Genomic DNA, 20,232 nt, shown 5'->3' with positions numbered 1-20,232 from the left:
ACCTGTCCTGCTGCCACCAGCAGACAGAAGCCTTCAGCAGAGGGCTGCTGTCAGGAAGCACTAGTTTGGAATGCAGCCAGAACTCATTCTTCATTTGACAAATGGACAGCCCGGAGAAGGGAAAAAAAAGCAACAAAAGCACACTCCTGTCAAGCAGGAGGCTTTGTGGTGCAGATGAGAGGCTCTGGCATCAGCCTCTGCAAAAAGGAAACAGCCTTTAATGGAGCTTTCGCTCATCCCCTGTAGGTAAGTTTGCTGATGAAAGTTATTTATAGGAAATCAAACCAGCCTCGTACCCTACCTGTTTTCAGAGGCAGTTAGCACGTGCACAGGGGAAGAAATATGAGAAACATACCTATGCGAGGGCCCCAACCCATCCCCCGGACCGCACACAGCGGCTCCGGGCAGAGCCGGCACGGCACGCTGCAACCCCCACCAAACAGCGGCCGGAGGCACCGCTCCTCCCCACGCACACCCACGGAGCTCGGGTGGCCGCCCGCCCCGTTCAGCCCTCGTTCATCTGCGTTAATTCACCGACGGCAGCACCTGAACGGGACCGACCGCTCCCTGCAGAACCCCTCGCCGCGCTGACAGCGGGAGCGAGGCAGAGCTCGGCACCGGAGCCCAGCTAACCGCGAGGCCGACCCCGGGTCTCGCCCCCCAGCGCAGCCGCCCGCCCGCCCGCTGCTCACCGGCGTGAGACATGGGCAGCACGTCGTTGCCGGTGCCACGGTAGTTGTAGATGACGGCGGCGGCGGCGCCGCGCTCGGCGGCCAGGCGGATCTTGTCGGCGAAGCTGCAGCCGCCGCCGCGTTGGATGAGGGCGACCCAGCCCGGGCCGCCGCCGGGGGGGGCCGCGCTGAAGTTGGTGAGCGCGCTGCAAGCGTTAAAGGCGTCGCGGCCGTCGGGCAACACCAGCAGCCCCGCGGCCGCCTGCAGCGGCGAGTCCTGCCCGTACAGGCCGCTCTCGCCCGCCTCCCAGCCGCTCCGGTTGCCGCCCGCGCCGTCCTCCCACGACACGTTCAGCCACGCCGTCCACACCGCCGCCGCCGCCCCCACGCCGGGCTCCGGCACGACGCACAGCAGCGCGGCCACCGCCGCCAGCAGCCCCGCGGCCCCCGACGCCATCCCGCACCTCACGGCCCCGCCGCTGTCGCCGCCGCCCCCTAAATCGCCTCGGCCCCGCCACCGCCTACGTGGGAGGAGCGGGGCCGCCCCCGCCGCGGCGCATCCCACCCCCCGGGCGGAGAGAAGCGCTCCCGGCCGTCCGCCGGCGTGACGGAGTCCGCAGCTCGCGGCGTCCGGACCGCTCCGCGCCGCCGAGTTAATATTTGCGGAGCGCTCGGCGACGGGCGGTGCGAGTCCCGCCTGAAATAGGTTTATGGAGTGCTGGATTAGTCGTGTTAATTCATCGGCCATTGTTTTCCCTCATTAAGGGTGCAATACAAATCTGCCACTTCAACCAATTGCTCCTTATTCTATTTATGTACTAGTCGTGTTTGCGTAATTAATTATTGCTGGCTCTGTGCAAGCCGCAGTGGAAATGTGCGTTTCTGCAGGGCTCTGCAGTGACTTCGTGGGCACTCGGAAGCCCCGTGCTCGTGGGTGCCCACGTCCTGCTGCTGTCCTGCAGCAGGCAGCGCAGCTGGATCCCTGTGTGTGTGAGCGGAGGGCAAGGATCGTGGAAGCAAAGAACGGTTTGAGTTGGAAGGGACCATTAAAGGCCATCTGGTGCAGCTCCCTTGCACTGAACAGGGATACCCACAGCTCCATCAGGTGCTCAGAGCCCAGTCCAGCCTGACTTCAGGTGTCTGCAGGGATGGGTCATCCACCACCTCTCTGGGCAACCTCTGCCAGTGCCTCACCACTCTTACTGTGAAATAGTTCTTCCTTACATCCAGTCTAAATCTCCCCTTCTTTAGTTTGAAACTGTTTTGCCTTGTCCTATCACCACAGACCCTGCTCAAGAGTGTCCTCTTCCTTCTCACAGCCCTTCTAGATACTGACAGGCTGCTCTCAGCTCTCCCTGGAGCCTTCCCTTCTCCAGGCTGCACAGCCCCAGCTGTTCAGAATCAGAGACGAGGGGAGAAACACGAACAGCTCGAGCTCCCCTTCTCACAGGACTGCTGTTGTGATGGAGAGGCCCCCCCACAGTGTCTGCTCTGCACCAGCTGCCCCAGCACCCCCAAACGTCCGCCTGTCACTGCAGGGCTGGGATCCAGGCATGCAGAAGGGATCGTTCCATCGCACAGTGGCACAGAACCAGCTGCTGCCCATGCCATCACAGACAAAATTGGTGTAAACGAAGAGTCAGACCCTTTCTCATAGGAGTTGGCTCTACTCAGTCTTTCACACGGGCTTCTGCCTGACCCGGAATCCATGCAGCCAATAACCAACAGTTCAGTACAGCTCAGTGGTGCACATTTCCCTTCACTTACAGCTGTGCTATTGAGCACAACCGATGGGAGGCTGCCAGCCAACCCTGGGGACACGATAGGGGTTGGCACAATGAATGACGGTTGAGAAGCAAGTGGCTCGAATGCAGCCCTCCTGCACACACCCCAGTGAGCACACTGCTGCCTGAGCAGTGCCTGGTGAGGCTCAGGAGCACGGCGTTGGTTTTGCTGCTGAAATAGCAGCGTGCAAAGCAAGTAATGGAGAGCAGATGAAGCAATTTGCTGAAGATCAATATTTCTAAATAAATACACAGAGCTCACTGAGCAAAGCCTTTTGTCCCAGCTTAAACACGCCTCTCCTTTCTCTCCTTTTTTCATTCTACATGTAAGCAGAAAACTTGCTGCAGCAGTAACATCTCTGGCTGCAGTAAGACATTTATCTGTAGGTAATCAGAGATGTTTTTGTTTTGAAACCTGCTCCATATAGGTGCAGGGAACAACTTAATCACAGTCTGTACGATGGACAGGAGCCAAACCACTCAGAGCTTCAGGGCTGCTCAGCTCTGGCATTGTCACCAAGACAGAGTCGGACCACATACAAGCAGAAACTTGCCAGGATTCAAAGCTTCCTATAGTCTAGGGGGTTCTGAGTGCGAGGCCTTGGCTGAGCCACAGCCCTGTACCTCCACACAGTGCAGTCTGCAGCAGGGCTACAGCCACGGGACAGCAGGGCAGGCGTGGGGCTGCAGCTTCGTGCATGTGGGCATAAGTGCAGCAGGCAGGGTGCAGGGAGCAGACATAGGGCATTGCAGCAGCTCTGCTGGGACACAGCTTCTGCTCCAGCCGTTGGCTGCTGATAAATAACTGCCCTGCTCACTGGTGACCTGAGAAAATTTTTGTTATTTAAAAACCTAGGCTGCAAATTTTTTTTCTGCAAAAAAATAATCTTTTTCCTCAGGGCTGCTTGAGGAGGCTCTGAGAAGCTCAAAAAGTAGGGCAGGACTTTCAGATTGAGAGAAATCGTGGCAAAACTGCCATTGACTTCTATAGGTATGGGCTCTTTTATCACCTGGGGCTTTATCTTATTTGAGTAAATATTTAAGCATCTTTTTTCCAAGGTTTAAAAAAAAAAAAAAAAAAAAAAAAAAGCTTATGCAAAATACAGCTTTTAATGTCAAGGTGGATCACTCGGGGCAACTTCCTGATGAAAGACCTGTATGTTCACGTCCTTTGAGTTTGCTTCTCATTCAAACACCCGGCTCTCAATCTCAGTCTTTGGAATAAAGCTTACAAGGACAAAAGAAATCTCCTCTGGGGAGAGGTGTTACAGCAGCCAGTACTGGACCCTCCACGTGTACAATATGGACCTGAAAGCATCTCTGGGCCTTCACTGAATAACCAAGGGCAAAGAAGAAGCACCTACAAAAATGAAAAAAGAAAATCCCTAAAATGTAACCCAGGACTCAACAGCATGGAATGAACGTTATGTTGAATCACAAGCTAAAGGCAGCAGATGTTGTCCAGCTCACAGCCAGCAATGGAGCAGCTTGGACTGGTGAGTGGCTCCAGAACAGGTGACCGTGTGGGTAAAACAATCCAGCCTAAAACAAAATAGAGGTATAGCAATAGAGTGTGTGGCCCTTTGGCCCTTTCCAGAGGGAAGGCTCAGGCTGGATGGGGCACAAAGTCTGGAACCCTCCCCGCTTGTATGTGAGAGCTTCTGGAGCTCCCAGTAGGATCTGTGGTGGTTCTTGTAGCAAGATGCAGAAGACAGAAATTGCCAGCTCCAGCCAAGTTTCACCAGGGAAGCAACTGCTGTTTTTCATTAGTTCTTTCACTGTGGAACCAATTGTAGCGACAGTGCTACTTGTGCCCTCTACTAGCCCAGGGAATAAGGGCAGAACACCATTCACGTGGGCTGAGGGTACACAGGGAATAGATTCTCACACAGCAAAATAAGTTCATGTACATACTTCCTCCCATCCAAGAAACTTGTGATTCCATGAAAGTACGTTTTTCACCTTTCATATCAAAGGAAGTTGGCTGATAACTAAAAGTAAGCAAGGCTTGGGAGATGCAAGAATATTGATGTGATGACAAAGGCATTCCCCACAGGTGACTACAAGGAGCCTTGAACAAGCAAAGCTTCTAGGACTCCTCTGAAGAACTGTAACAACAGCAACAAAAGCATTCAAGAAATGCAGAACTCGCAAGACAACATGTGCTTTGAGTTCATTTTGGCTAAGCATGACAATACTGAGGTCTATTGTTTCAGTGATGGTCATTGTGCAGCAACAGTGCTTTTTTCATGCAGACAAATGAACCAGTGGTTCCCTTCCCCTGAGGCACATGGGCCAACCTCCATCCAGGCTGGAGACCAAGATTTCCATACCATGCCCATAATGCAGTTTACCAAAAGAGAAGTGTCAGATGACTGGAAGACTCAGCACATCCTCAAGAGCAGAATGTGTTGATACTCAGCCTTTTGAGGAAGAGATGAATGTGGTCCAAACTGTTTGCTCTTCCTGGATTGGTTTACACGGATGTGGACTGCTGGCCTCACAGCCATTGGTGGCACAGGCGGCTGAAGCAGCCCGGCAGTGGTTGGGGACAACAACCTGGGGTGGAGGCAAAAAATGGTTCAGTGACATTGTTCAGTGGGGAAATGTCGGTGATAGTTGGATGATTGAACTGGAAGGTCGGACTGGATGATCTTAGAGGTCTTTTCCAACCTTGGTGATTTTATGATTCTATGAAAACGTGATATGGGTCATATTCATAAATATACAACAAAATGCATTTCAGATTCATTTCTCTTACCATTATGTACAAATTATGTTTGTACTTCAGGATTTTCCTGCGCATTGCCACTTTTGTGGCTCAACCTGCCTGGCTGGACAGCTGCATTGAAAGCAGCAGCAGATTTTCACTAAAACAGAGGCTGCTACAAGTGATGGGCCCTGCAGTATGAAGCACATCCAAAAACACCTACTTCAGCTTAATTTTAAAATGAGATAGTAATAGAAACCTGCAAAAAATTTGATGCACCTTATCACTCCCTTGCATCCCAAGGTCCTGAGGGAGCTGGCTGATGTGGCTGCTGAGCAGCCCTCCTTCGTGTTTGAAACATTGTGGCTGTCAGGTGAGGTCCCCGGGAACATCACATCACTCCCATTTTTAGGAAAGAGAGAAAGGAAGACCTGGAGAAGTATGGGTGAACCTCACCTCTGTGCCTGGGAAGATCGTGGAGCAGATCCTCCTGGAAGAGATGTTAAGGCACATGAGGGATCTGAGACAGACAGCATGGCTTCACCAAGGGCAGAGCATGCCTGACCCGTCTGGTGGCCTTCTGTGATGGAGTGACGGCATTGATGGATGAAGGAAGGGCAGCTGATGTCATCTACCTGAACTTGTGCAAGGCCTTTGGAACAGACCTGCATCATATCCTTATCTGTAAATTGGAGATAGACTATTCAGTGGATAAGGAATTGGTTAAAAGGTCACAGGCAGAGGGTTGTGGCTCTATGCCCAGGTGGAGGCCGGTGACAAGCAGTGTCCCTCAGGGGTCCTTCTCCGGGCTGGTGCTCTTTAACATCTTTATCAGTGACATAGGTGATGGGATCAAGTGTGCCCTCAGCAAGTTTGCAGATGACACTGAGCTGAATGGTACAGCTGTGACAGAAGGAAGTGATACCATCCAGAGGGACATTGGCAAGCTTCCCAGTTCTTTCTGTCCTCATCCCTCCTCTGCCCTCACCTCCTCCCTGCTTGTCTGGGCTGACAGCCAAACTCAGCCAAATGGAAGGGAGCACCTGGTGAATCCAAGGGGAATTTTCCCAACAGGTTGCTAACACCATCAGCTGGTAAAAGGCCCAGGCAGGCCCTCAAGGAGAGGCTGAAACCCAAGACGCACTGCCCTTGGACGACTGGCTCCTTAGTGCCTCTGCCCAGCAAGAGGCCCACTTGCGAGAACGTGAGGCTTATTGTTTCAAGGAACAAGGAAGGAAAAAGGGCTCCTCACCTTGTTCTGGGAACAGAGGTGAAATGATAGGGATGGGGAGGGGGAAAAGAGTCACCTGTGTGGAGTCAGAGGGGGCAGAAGGACACAGTGAAGAGGTGTTAGGACAAAACCACTTGCCTGCTCCTACCCAGGTGAATGCAATTGGTCCTACTTCCCTGCAGTGCCACAGGCAGAAAGAGGAGCACTGCATGCCAGCATGGCCCAGAGCCATGCCCAGAACCAGGGTCTTCAAGGAAGCAGGAAAAGAGATTTGAATCATTTCAGCTAATAAAAGGAACAAAGCTCAGCTTTCCCCTGGGGTGAGTCAGCACCACTCAGCACCTGGGGAAAAAGGACTCCATCTCTGAGCTTCACCATCCCACAACATGGTGAGAGGAGATGCATGAAACTGGATGCGTCCAACTGGATTCCAGGCTCTGGGTCTTGGCCTGAGCCTGTGCAAAGCCACAAACCATGGGAAACTTAGAAATGAGCAGAACTTAAACTAAATCTATCTTGAGCCATTTCCCCTTAGACAGCGATGCCCAGCTCCTCACTCAGGCACTGCGCAGCCACGTGTGCTTGTATTGATCCAAGGTGTTTCCACTGTGCCTCCACCCTGGGGATGAGGTACAAGCAGCTGACTCTCACCAGTACTCCCTGCAGTGCCCCCAAGGGGCGGTGACTGCCAGGTTTCCACCGTTCAATTTTTCAGCTGTTTAAGAGTGGCTGCCCTGATAAGCATTTGCTTGCATCACCTGCTCTGGCTGGTGACGGACTGGGCACTTCCACTGCCACTGCCCTCACTGCAGGGAATCATGAGGACAATTTCCCCAGCAATAAGTGGGGGAATTGAGTCTACATTATGAAATGCCTGACTGCATGGATGTGTTTGGACTGCCATTAGTAGAGCTTGGAATTGGCTTCATAAGAACTTGGAAAAAAGGGAAGTTCATGGCATCTGCTCCATGTGGACGTCCATGGCAGTTCAGGGCACAGTACCTGGCATTTTCCATAGTAAACTGAGAACTACTGAAAATGTGTTGTAAAACAGGAATCACTCCAAAGTTCAGATAACCAATGATGTTTCAGAGAGTTAAAGTGGGGGATTTGAGCAAGATTTTATAGCGGCTTTGAAAAGAAAAGCTAAAAGTTTATGATAGGCACTGCATCAACAAGTAGTAAGATCCTCCCTCAAAGTCCTTCTGGTATAAGAGGAGCTAGACATTGACTTCATAGAATATCCTGAAACAAGATGGAAGGAAGCACAGGTCCATGACTACTCCCAGTTATTGTCAGGATCACCAATGACATCTAGTAATTACGAACAAGCTGAGGTACCTACGTGGAGCTTTTACAAGGCAGTTCTGCCACAGTGATGCTCTTCATGTCCTGGAGGTGTTTGTTAACCACCAGGTGAAAGATTCCCCTTTCACCAGGTCTTAGCAGAGACTGTGCAGAAAACCCTCCAGAACACACTTGATATTGTAGCTTAGCTGCTATATGGGAGCACCATAAGAATGTTAGCAGTAATGATGTTTTAAGTCTTTTTTTGTCTGTACTCCTATTTCCTACTGACCTCTTGTAAATGAAGGGGGGGGGGCGGGAATAATAACTGTTATGAGGCCATGCAGCCCTCTACCGGCCTGCACCAGCACTGCTGGAAGGCAGAGACCAACTGACCTGGTTGTCGGGTGGCAGAGCACAGCCCTGCTCTAATACTCGATACTAAAAAGGGAGCACCAAAATGCCATGGGTGGAAATGGTGTGGGAGGACCTGCAGTGGAAGTGTGTTAGCAATGCACATTCCATCACCTTTCCATAGAAAATGATGCAAGTGCTGAAAGTACTAAAAAGAGTCATTTTTCTTTTCCAGCAAAAGCTGTGCCTCTGTAGCACTGACAATCTAACGTCCTGCCAGTAAGACATAAATACCGACAGACAAATCTTCTGGATGAAATGAGAGCGTTTTCCCATCCACTACTCACATCATCAGAGAGGGAATGGGAAAGATGCTACCAACATCTTGACCTCAAGACATATTTCATAGAGAAGATGAAGCCGATACAGTAGTAGCTTTATGTCTACATGCGTAAAGGTAAACCGAAACATCAGCCTGATAACAGACAAAAGGAACTGTTGGAGGGGATGAGGAAGGGACCAAGAATGGAGGTTTTCTCAGTTTGTCCCTTCCCAACACCTCTAAACCACCCGCACCTCCCAGGCACATGCATTCTGACCAGAACAAACTGTTCCATTGCTATACGACTCAGCAGATGTTTTACGATGTGCAACGCACTTCTGTTATAACAGAAAACAAGGCTGGCTAGCAAGCTCTATTGATTTCATGCTGGAGTCAGCAGGACGGAGGAAGGGAAGGCAAGGCCAACGCCCAAAGGCCTGATACATAACCTGGGGGAGAGAGTTCCTATAGACATATAAGCTGCCTGTGTTCAGTTATGAACACGGCTGGTTCTTGGGGCTGGCCACGTGAGTGCTGGCTGCTAATGCCAGCGCTGCCGTTGGACTGGGAGCACACAGACCACAGGTGGCAGCAAACTCACTGCCAACACGGCAGCTTCTCTCCCAAGCCAAGCGGCAGAGAGGGTTCATCCCCACATCTCTGCAGACCCGGCTCCGCACAAGGCCATCACTGGCCAATTCCACCTGTGTACTGTGTTCAAGAGCTGTGTGTAGAATCATAGAATGGTTTGGGTTGGAAGGGACCTTTCAGATCAACTAGAGGCGTGGTTTAGTGGGAAATACTGGTGGTAGGTGGATGACTGATGATCTTGGAGGTCTTTTCCAACCTTGGTGATTCTATGATTTCCTTTCTCACCTCTGAGCAATCGTAATACAAATAGAGAAATAATCTCCAAGCACACTCTTGTTCCAAGTGCCGCATTGCAGTGGTTACCCCTTCCCCAGGCATTTTCTCCTCTATAAAAAACAGTACAGCTCAGGTCTGCGGCGAAGGAAACAAACACAGGGCATGATGCTTCTCCTCCACTGACTAGACAAAGTCAAGAACTCCTCTCACTGAGGTCATTTACCCTTATTGTATTTAGCATATGTGAACACGGGGCTCATGTATTAACTTTCTGTGCCACGAAACAGACCCTAATGCCACCTACCAAAGGGGGTATATTTTCCCTGGCCTTGTCAGCTTGTGTGAGCTGACAAGCTCCACAAACAAACCAAGAAATCGAGGTAATGTGAATCTTCTCATGCTGGCCACTGAAGCCTAAACAGCTTCCCACAGTTAAAGCAAAGCTTGGGGTTATTGGCCACATACTTCCAGTACTGCCCTTTGCAAACACTGGCTTTACTATACTATCAGAGAAGCTGCAGCTGGCTGTGGTTTACAACAAAGCACTGTGCTTTGCATTGTGCAATACCTTATTTAGGATGCATTTTCCTGGAGATTAGACTGCAGCACTGGACATGGCTAGGCTCATAACCTGCCTGCAGTGCTCCTGCAAACCACGCAGCTTTGGGTCCGTACCCGTAATCCTGCTGAAGCAGCACCGGGGAGGTGGTCAGCAGCATGCTGGCCCACACTGGCATTAAAACTTCCTCATTTTGCTCCTAACATCACACAAGGAAGGCTTCAACCAAAGCATTCCAGGCACAGCACCACCAGAGTGTGTTTCAGAGAAGTAGCTGCGTGCAGGTGTGCTGTGCACTGAAACATTTTAATAAACGTTTAATAAATGATTTTGCCAGGCTGACCTGGGCAAACACACACACAAATAAGAGCCAAGCAATACCATATCACAGCCGACTTCTGCCACCATAGATTCACAGCTATTGGAGCCAGAGGGGGTGATTAGAATCTTTTTGTCTGATCTTTGGTTAGGGATCACAGGAGAGGCTGAGATCAGCAGCTGTTCAGAAAGGATTAAAATAATTTGGAAAAGAATCCCAAATGCAAGATCTGGCTTGCTATCTGCAAAGCACATACTTGTGCTGCAGGCACTTGCGGGCTCACGTGTATCCTCCAGCCTTGGAAATATATGGAAATATATACACCTCCAAAGCAGACTTACTTGCTGTAAAAGCGACAAATGGTTCTAACTTCAGACACTCACCCATCGGGCTACACTGAGCACAACAGCAGGGTATTTCAGGGTATTTCGTATTTCCCAAGTCAAGACTCAAATTTCATAATGCATTTTTTTTCCCCCTTCAATTATCTTGTTTAAGGCAACCATCAATCACGAGCACAAATGCCTCCTTACAGCCTGGTTGTGCTGGGCCAGAGATAACGGCAGTATCGGGTCCCAGAGCTTCACGCCACAACACTCACCGATATGGGACATTGGAATGGGGTAATTGCGCTTGGCCGGTGCGTTGTAGATCACAGCTGCTGTTGCACCCCTCCTGGCTGCCACCTTGATCTTTTCAGCAAAAGTGCAATTGCCTCTTTCAATCAGTGCGATCCACGGCGGTTCCGTGATGGTGAACTGGGTGTTCCAGTCACAGGCTTGAAGACTGGCGGCTTTGGGAATGGCCACGAAGCCCTGAGCACTCAGCAGAGGAGAGTTTAACCCGTACAGGCCGCATTCACACTGCTCGGACGCAGACCTGTTGCTGGTGCTGTTGAAGTAGAGCAAACTGACAAAGGCACGCTCCGCAGTGGTCTCTGTAGTCCTGAACAGTACACCAACAATCACCAGGAAGCAGACGGGACTGAACTTATTTTCTTGCTTCATTGCTTATTCTCCTACGCACAAAACGCAGAAGTCTATGGATATTTTCAGCCAGCGGTGGCCATGGTTAGCCCACAGCCTGCTGGTTAGTTTGAAATTTCAGTGCCAACAGGAATCCGACACCACCCACAGCTACTCAATGCGTCAACACACTTATCTCGAGTGGGGGCAGGGAAGGAGCGGAAGGCACACCTGCCTATTGTGATGCAGACACGCGGAACACAGGAACTTCCAAGCAACCCTCAGCTCTAACTTGCTGCTCTTCTCTCAGGAAGCACAGATCTCCTCTGAGATCCCGCCGAATTGAGATCTCCTCTGAGATCTGGCCGAATTTGGGCTGCAATGCTGTTTGCTAAGAGATTGCTCAAGCCTGCTGCTCCAGGAAGTCTCACATTTCAACCTGAATGTCACTCCTGAAGGACTAGATCATCTTTCATTGTGTGATGCAAGCGCTCATCTCACAATGCGATGTGCGAAGTAAATCACCTCACTGAAAAGGTCAGACGTGGAGAGAAACATTCGTAGAACAAATAGATCGTTTCAGTCTACTCTTCCCATCCTAGCTTACTTTTAAGATTCTCAGTGACATGTCTGAATGATTCTCACTCTCCATTCTGGATATAGATTCTTCCCCTAAATTCAGAGTTGTTTTTTACAACAATGAATAGCAGAACTCCTATGTTAGTAAGGTGTTCATTTTGTTCTGCTGTAGTGCCACAACACCGCAGATACGTTTTGATGAAAGCTTAACCTTGTTCTCCTGTAAAGACTCAGAAAGAATAACCATGACTTTGGATTCCTGCAACAGCTTTCAGAAGCAAACTTACAAAATCAAAAGAAAGAATCCAAAACATTTATTGATATTATTTTATTTATATTCTCCACTTTTCAGTGTTATACTATTGCTACAACACATAAAATCGACCTCTAAGATATTATGATGTAGGTTTACACACTCAAAAGTACCATTAGCTATACAATCAGTTTACCTTCATCTGGTTTATTTTTTGATATTAATGCTGGAAACACAAGAAACATGGAAATGTAAGGTTTTAGAGTACAGTTCTTTGGCTGGATATGAATTACACAGTTACAGAATGTAACCTGGTAATATACTCTGCTCAGCAGTGGCAATATACAGCAGCAAGAAAGAGGATTCCTATGACATATTTTGCAGGAGTAAAGACACTGTATGTGGATTCACATGGCAAAATTAATGTGTTTTGATAGACTCAGGATGAAAAACACTTTGGTTTTATAATTCAGCCAATAAACTCCAGTGAAATAAAGCAGTGAGTAGTTTCTTTGCAGAGTGGACCTTCCTCCTCCCCCACCTCCAGTACTACAGTGCTGTTCTGACAGGGAGAAAGCAGACAGACAGACTGGTGGAGCCATATATTGACACCACAGCACTTCAGAATCAGTCTAATTTCTGGGCATGGTGTTGGTTCCTCTAAAGAATTACCCAGAGTATCCACATTCAAAGACTATGATAGGCATTGAATATTCTCTGCCTATACAAAGAAAGTGTATGCTTCTAATGTTGGCACTTCATTCTACAGGAAGGAGTTCATGTATCTCCTCCATTTTTGCCATGAAAAATGTCAACTGTGATTTCGGTAAAATAAAGTTATACACTTAAAAAATCTCAAGTGCAAGTTACAAATATTCAACACTATTATGATATTTCTTTTAGAGTTAGGAAACCTCCTAACATGGAGGATCAGATGATTAATGCTATCTGTTTAAAGTGTAGTAAAAGCAGTGCAATGCAGCAAACAGTATTCGCTGATGTCTATTGCATGTCTAAGTGCCTTGAGCGACTGAATAAAGTGACTGTGACACTGTTTGCCACATCAATCCTTTTACGCAAAGATAATCATTTTCAAAAATTGCTCCTAGAAATAATGGTTTTATTAAAATTAGACTTCCACCTGAAGTACATCTCAATAAAAAAATACTGACACAGTCAGCAGGGCTCAGTTTTGTATACAAGTGCTGGTGCTTATTTTCCTCATTCTGGAGCAATGGTCCCTTATTTTCACATAGTCATGAACATCAAAATTACACATGCAAGCAACACCCAGCTCTTCTGGGATGGTTAGGTGTTCATTTTGCCTTCTGTGGTACAGTTACAAAGACTTGATCTGGCAAGCATTACTCCAGAACTAATACTATAGGATATATATAAAATATAAACATACAATACATAATCACATTTAATAAACCTTCAGCTTCTGTGCAATTTAAGTTAAACTTTTCTCATTAATACATTTTTAAACTGTAAACCATCATAGAGACCAGAATACTTTTTTTTGTTTGTTTTTTTAATATCAAGGCATTTACTTCATCAAATACTTATCATGGCATTTACTTATCATAGGCATTTACTTATCAAGTTGCCTATGAAATTCTACTGTAAAAAAGCAGTTAAGTTTTTTCTTCAATTACCATTAACTGAAGCTAGGGTAGAGATCTGAAGGACCTGAAGACAAAACCCACTGTCCTCATAAAAAATGAGTTACATAATAGTGGAAAGAGATGCCCCTCAGTTACCAAGTTCTGGGCTGCTAAAACACACCTGGAAAGTTTTCCACAACAGAACAAGTCTGCTTCCATAAATCATTTCTTCTCAAACAACTGAACTGAGACCAGCATTTCATATGGACAAGCTGTCAGCTACCAACATGTCTTAGCTTCTACTTCACAATAATCTCAAAAAAATCCAGTTGTATAAGTGATTTGAGGCCAATATGAAGAAGGGGGGACTTAGCTCTGAGCTGAGCAGGAGCCGGCTCAGCTTTGACAGAGTCAAAGAGTTGACAGGATTTTAGAGCACTCGGGCATCTGGAAGCAGCGGCTTCTTGCAGCTGCTGAGTTCTCTCACTCAGCTATTATCAAAAAGAAAAATGACAGTACCAGTGGTGAACAGGGAAAAGAAAAAAAGTAATGATGTGACAAACTGTATCCTGCCATGTTTCATAATTCTTAAAAAGTTTTTCTTTTGCAAAGCCAAAAGCAAGCTTCACTAAGAAAGTTTAATATTTCATTTTTTTAAATTAATAAATAAAATACATTAAAATCCTTTGGGTGCTATACTTACTCCCCAGTATCGTACATACAAAAGCAGACATACAGAAATATAGATGACTTTGCTCAAGTAAAAAGAACTGAAAATATCTTCTTGGACCACTGAATTCAGCCCCCAGTACTAAAGGCACTGTGATCCCTTCCACAAACAGTAAGATTCAAGTGGTTAGGCTGTCTCTATTGCCTCCCACTGAAAGATCACTTCAGGACGTAACTGTTCTTGTCCTCAAGATGACTTAAATTTCCAGTCAATTTTTACTGTGGCCAGTCAGTTCTTTTGCAAACACTGCCTTTAGTATCGGGAAAGCCTACCTCTCTTCCCAGTTCTCACCTAAATACATACATTTCCTACATATCTGTGTACGTAGACAGAGAAAGAGAAATCACAGTCATGCTTCTCAGTCTCCTTTCAAATGCTCACTGTATTGCCAGTTCATCTTTCTTGAACATAAGTGACCAAGACATTGTGCAATAATGTGATCCATGACTGTCACAAATAAAGGCAACAACTGTCCTTCTCATTTATGTGGATGACCATTGCAACTGTTCTATTGTAAGAATGATATTTTTTGTCTGCTAATTCTAGAAAAGTGCAATGTGTAGAGGGTGTATTTAAGCTACATCGATTTTATTCCCCTCCTTTTCAACAGTATCTAATTTTGAAAAATAAATTATTAAATTATACTGGATCTGGCACATCGGCTTCCACTGTCTCGTAGATTTTGCTCAGAAAGACTTCTACCTTGTCATCACCCAAGTGACAGACGTCCAAGATACAGACAACATGCTTGCCATCGAGGTCCATCGCTGCTTTCACAATTTCATCTAGAAGTTAAGAAAAGTAGTCTTAAGATACATATAGCATGATGAATAGACATGGTTTTCAATGAAGTATTTAGGTATACATTTAACATTCTTTCACTGAAAAACACACCCGGACTAGTATGTATCGGGCAACTGTGAAATGGTTATTTTTTGGGGTAGAATCTCATCAATAAATTCAACCACCAGAAGTGACAGCATCAGACCTCAGGAGCAGAAAAGCTGAAATCTGCATTACTAAAACATTAGCAGCTCTCAGATTTCATAGCACAATTCAAAGAAAAACGAAGATACATTTGAACAAAATCAGGTCTGTCTGTATAAACATACAGGAAAACACCATACCTATATAGCACTGTACAGTATGACATGCATTAACAGCGATCACCATATTTGCTGTGAGGTGTCAGCAGTGAGAAGCATAATCTGAGGTAAAATAATTAAGTAATAGGAAAATACTTTGGTGTATAGGCATGGGTGGACTGACTGCTGTTCTACTGTATGTCAAAGCAGACCAAGGCAATTATTCACATGTTTATAATAATGACTTCTATGTCAGTAAAATTTTGCATCAGCAAATAACTGCAGGCACCACCTAGGTCACTCTGGAGTTGGTGTTCTGGATATTAAAATACTATTTTCCAAGTACAAAAATAGGCCCAGTAAAGGCTTGAAAAATTCAGTATTATATCTGCTTATTAAAGATGGCCACATCAAATTCACATGTTTCACTGAATAGGTGAACAACACCTGATGTACATCTGAAGTTTGCATTGAGAGATAGAACAAAAGACAGATGAGTAACAATAGTAAAAGCCAGTCTTACTTGAAAGTGGAAACATGTCAAAAAATGTTCCACTGCTGGTGGCTTTCTGCTGACAAGAAGAGTTGCTACTCATGCAAGACAACAACGTACCATTTTCAACTTCCTCTACTGGAAATAAGTGGGGATCTTCATGACCAAACAGTGGAAGAAAGGCAACATCGATTGCAACATCGTGGTTTATACCTGTTGAAAAAGATATCTGTTAGTAATAAACTTCATTCTATCAACAACTTAATGTTGCATTTCTTCTTTACTTTTTTTTTTTTAAACAATCAGACTACTGAAGGCTGAACATTGGTATATACGAAGGCTGTTCTGAAAGTAATCCCTCCTATGTTAAGACATTAGCCCACGATGTCAGAGGCGGACGTTGGTGGCATAGGAGGATAAGTTGAACCTTCCAAATATTCCCTTACACCGTGTGGCCGTGTGACAGATGGCAGCAGAGGGGCAGTCTGACAGAATGGCATCTGATGTGGAAGTGAGTATGGAGCAAAGGGTGAAACTGAATTCCTCCACGTGGAAGAAATGGTACCTATTGACACTCATTGACACTTGCTGAATGTTGACAGAGATCGAAAGTGGATGTGAGCACAGTGAGGCAGAGGGTGGTGCATTTCAGCTGTGGTGACAGTGACAGTGGTCAGCTCCACTGGTGCAGATTTTGATGAGTGTGGCATGCAGGCTCTTGTTCACTGCTGACAAAAACACATAGCTAATGCTGGTGACTATGTTTAAAAATAGCGTTTTGTAGCTGAGAATTTGCTCTACCCAATAGTGTTATTACTCGTCGTATCTGTTGCTATTTCCATGGAAATAAATAGTAGGCATTGCTTTCAGAGTGACCCAAGTATCATCAGAAGATTCTTAGTTATGTGCTCTTTGTTGATTAATTAATAACCAATGACAAACAACATTTCAATTCACACATACATTGAAACCGCTAGCACTACAAGTATTAGGATTTAAGGTTAACAATGCTGTTAGCTCAAAGAACATTAAAGCAATATAGGGTGCCATTTCACACTCCTTTATAACTTTATAGTTGCTACAAAGGCAAAGTAACCTGTTTTACATCCGGTGTATCTATGCAGTATGTGGTGCATAACTTGGGTTACTTTCAGCTTGAATACTACATTGCATGTTCCAGGATTCTAATGGCTGTAAACGTTTAAACACCTTTTCTGCAAATCCCCCTTTGTAAATAATGGAAACTTTTAAAGTACAGTAACATAACATAAGCACTGTTAATCCAGCCAATTTCCTTTTCCTTTTGAGGTCAATCAATCGATGCTTTGTGCTAACCAAAAGCAGCAGAGTGGTTGATGAGAATGGGTAAAATATAAGCCCTTCATTTTTTTTAGCACAGAAAAAAGGTACTTCAGGAACTACTGTACCAAGAAAAAAAAACAACCAAAACTTCAATGAGGAGAAAGCTCAAAAGAAGCTCAAAAAGATCAAAAAGCGTCCTGAAGAACACTAATTACTCCTGATGAACACCTCTCTAACAGAAAAGTTAGCTGACAATAAAGACCAATTGAATTACTTACTTTATTATGTCAAACTGGTTGAACGACTGAACAGAATGTATATTCTACTGTAATAATAAATAGCTTAAGGAACCATACACATTCTTCAAATAAGAAACGTGAGCCTGTACACAAAATTGCAATTAAATGGAAAATGACAATGGAAATAAAATATTCAGTAATTAAAATTAATGATATGATGGTCAATTTAATGAAATACAGTTTTCTGGTGAAATATGATCCTAATTCTAATTCTCTATCAAAGATCTAAAATGTCAGTATATATTCTTTTAATTTAAATATCCACACATTCAAAGGTTTAAGACAGAGAAATTCACTCAATTTCTGACTAACCTCCAAATCATTCTCAACACAGGAAAAAACTAAGATCTTATTCTGCTCTTGCTTAGTCATTTTTAGATGCCAGGACACCAAATACTTACCCAGAACTGTCACTTCATAATATCCAAGGCAACCAGTGCTTTTAAATTCACTGATATTTTTATCTGTTCTGGTTTCTTTTGGTTGGTGCACTGCTGCATGAAGGTTGTACTGTTGCATAAGTAAGTCTTTGTACATGTAATCAAATTTACATGGGATGCTTTCTGGGAAAATCGTGCTGTGATGCAAATATTTCATCAACTTGTCTTTCACTTGTGCCCACAGGTCACTCTGCCATGAACTGCGAGTTCTTGCCATCTCTTCAGTTTCAGGAATATCATTTCTTTCTTCTTGGTCTGTTATTAACAGAGTAAATAGTTAGTTGCTTATATGCTCATAGAATCATATCACTTCTCTGCTCGATGAGAAATATTTTCATGAGAACATTTCAATTGTGGCATCATGTTCAAAACAAAGAACACAAAGAATTGAACTACGTTTGGAATGTGAGCAAACAGGTAACCTTAGAGGCTACGCTAGGACACCGTGGCCCATTTTTGGAGAGTGAATAACTTGGTTTCTGAGCATTCTTTGAACATGACAAATTTAAAATGTGCACAAGTGAAGGTAAACTTTCCCATTCCTCCACAATAACTGTACACAAACACTGAGGACTATGCTAAGTTTCAACTCCTTTGCTATACAGATAGTGATAGCTTCATTCTTCTTTCCCATTATTATATATAGTTTGAGGATTGTTTATGATAAAAACTTATATATCTGTCACTACTGACTTTGAACCCCCTCCATTCAGCTTATTAGAAAGCTCATTTCAAAACGTTTCCAGCACAGTTAAATTCTTAGCAGGCAACCTTTGAAAAGAAGAAAACACGACAAAATATTGGCATGAAAAAAAACCCAGACCATGCTTCACATAATGACAACAAACCAGACTTCTTCCTTCTTCTAAAAAATAAATATCAGGAAAGTAGCTGCTTAGAATACGACTTTGTATTTCAATTGCAGAGAAAGAAAGAAAGAATTGTTAAGATCAACTGAGGAAAAAAAAATTAACCATTGCTCTCATGATTGGCTTGTATGCTGCACCCATTTCCTCCCACATCTTGTATTTGTCTTTTTAATTATGTACTTAAGTAGTTTTGGGGCTATCTTCCTGGAGAGGGACAATTTTATCACATGCATATCACTATAGGAAGAAAACTGTCAAAAGAAGATGTGAAGACTTACACTACTAAGTCTCCTGAGCAATGCTTCTGAGGCACAACAGAGACTTATGGCTTGTATGAAGCAACACTGAGAATCTATTTCCCACACTGGGAAACAGCCTAACGCTGTCTTTGCTGACAGCTTTCATAGCACATCGACAAGAGCAAGCCACAGTGGCTCCCTAGAGGTTGCTACAGCCTCTGTAGTACAGAAGAGCTGACTATAAAAACAGTGATTCTAAGGATACCTTTGCCTCCTTTGGACCTGAAGAGAAGTTGGCTTAAACTTCTAAACAAAGCAACTACTTATGACATACCTGTGCAGTACTGTGAACTGTCTGATGGAGCCTGTTCTTGTACAGAATCTTCGTGTTGAAATTCATTCAAGCTATAAAAATGAAGCAAATATATATATATATAAAATATATTTTAAATCAATTTAATCTCAAACAGTACCCAACAAAAGTTCTAATCTTGATAGATTTCTAGTGATAAATGAAACAGGTTTGAATGAGTGAGCATTTGCACCTGGTTTCTCATCATAAGACTTCAGCTGGACATAATGAGACTTCAGTAAATCAATTTGCAAGAGCTTAAGATAAGAACCACCTTATTTCATTACTCTATGAAGTAGATAAGGAAGTAGACACACAAAAGCCAGCCTTTGTTGCCCTCTACTGGATCTTGCATCACAAACATGTGAGATGCAGGCAAGACTTTTTTTTTTAAGGTACCTCTGAAATTCTGGTCTACCTAAGTGGTTACTAATAAAGCACGGTAAATACAATTACACAGAAACAATATACAAAGAAAAGCAAAAAAAGCTGTACATGCTATTTAGCGGGATATTCTTTACTTCAGTCATTTTGATTTTTTCTGCAGATTTTGCAATTTCATAATGAGGATAAATCTTAAAAATTCTCTTCTAATGTTTCATAAGAAATGGAAAATATCTCAAATACAGTCATGAAGATACAAAAGGAAATACGTTGTGTTTTTTAAGTATTAATTATATTCTAAGAAATGCATTATCCCTATGGTGTGAACTATGTATCAGAGTGACTACCTTGTGATCTTCAATCCTATGCACAAAAGAATCCTCACTCAAACAGCACAGACTGTTCAATTAAGGTTTCAGCCACTCAATTTTGAAAACAAAGAAGTTACCAGAGAGGACTTTACAGCAGTGTGATTTCACTTGCCCCCACAACCCAACCGACTTCAGAGCACAGTTGTGTTAAACTCATTGA

At 44.7% G+C, this 20,232-nt stretch overlaps 2 protein-coding genes and 1 long non-coding RNA gene across 7 annotated transcripts in view; 1 reads left to right on the top strand and 2 right to left on the bottom strand.

The window, feature by feature from the left end:
• RNF128 (ring finger protein 128, E3 ubiquitin protein ligase) overlaps window positions 1-11,189 on the bottom strand; it is a 37,430-nt gene extending 26,241 nt beyond the window's left edge. Inside the window, exon 1 of one of the 2 annotated variants that reach the window (XM_004940850.5) lies at window positions 10,706-11,189. In XM_004940850.5, the coding sequence (XP_004940907.2) occupies window positions 10,706-11,111 (406 nt within the window). In that variant the 5' untranslated portion in view covers window positions 11,112-11,189. Of the gene's footprint in view, window positions 1-692; window positions 1,147-10,705 lie in introns of those variants that run through there. The other variant, XM_420351.8, reaches the window with a different exon arrangement.
• On the top strand, window positions 8,074-11,610 carry LOC124417962. Its single transcript, XR_006939260.1, has 2 exons — window positions 8,074-8,494; window positions 10,603-11,610. It is a non-coding gene; the product is annotated as an uncharacterized LOC124417962 (long non-coding RNA).
• Window positions 11,611-11,961: 351 nt separating this feature from the next.
• The window catches only part of CXorf57 (CXorf57 homolog), a 24,879-nt gene continuing 16,608 nt past the window's right edge, over window positions 11,962-20,232 (bottom strand). For 2 of the 4 annotated variants that reach the window (XM_025150265.2, XM_040700173.1), the window contains 4 exons: window positions 19,300-19,370; window positions 17,819-18,112; window positions 15,847-16,029; window positions 11,962-15,023 (listed from right to left, as the gene is read on the bottom strand). In XM_025150265.2, coding sequence (XP_025006033.2) covers window positions 14,878-15,023; window positions 15,847-16,029; window positions 17,819-18,112; window positions 19,300-19,370 — 694 coding nt within the window. In that variant the 3' untranslated portion in view covers window positions 11,962-14,877. Of the gene's footprint in view, window positions 15,024-15,846; window positions 16,030-17,818; window positions 18,113-19,299; window positions 19,371-20,232 lie in introns of those variants that run through there. The other 2 variants (XM_015278635.3, XM_015278636.3) reach the window with 2 other exon arrangements.

Source organism: Gallus gallus, chromosome 4 (assembly GCF_016699485.2).
Source record: "Gallus gallus isolate bGalGal1 chromosome 4, bGalGal1.mat.broiler.GRCg7b, whole genome shotgun sequence".
Lineage (NCBI taxonomy): Eukaryota > Metazoa > Chordata > Aves > Galliformes > Phasianidae > Gallus > Gallus gallus.
This window is presented reverse-complemented; position numbering and strand designations above follow the sequence as displayed.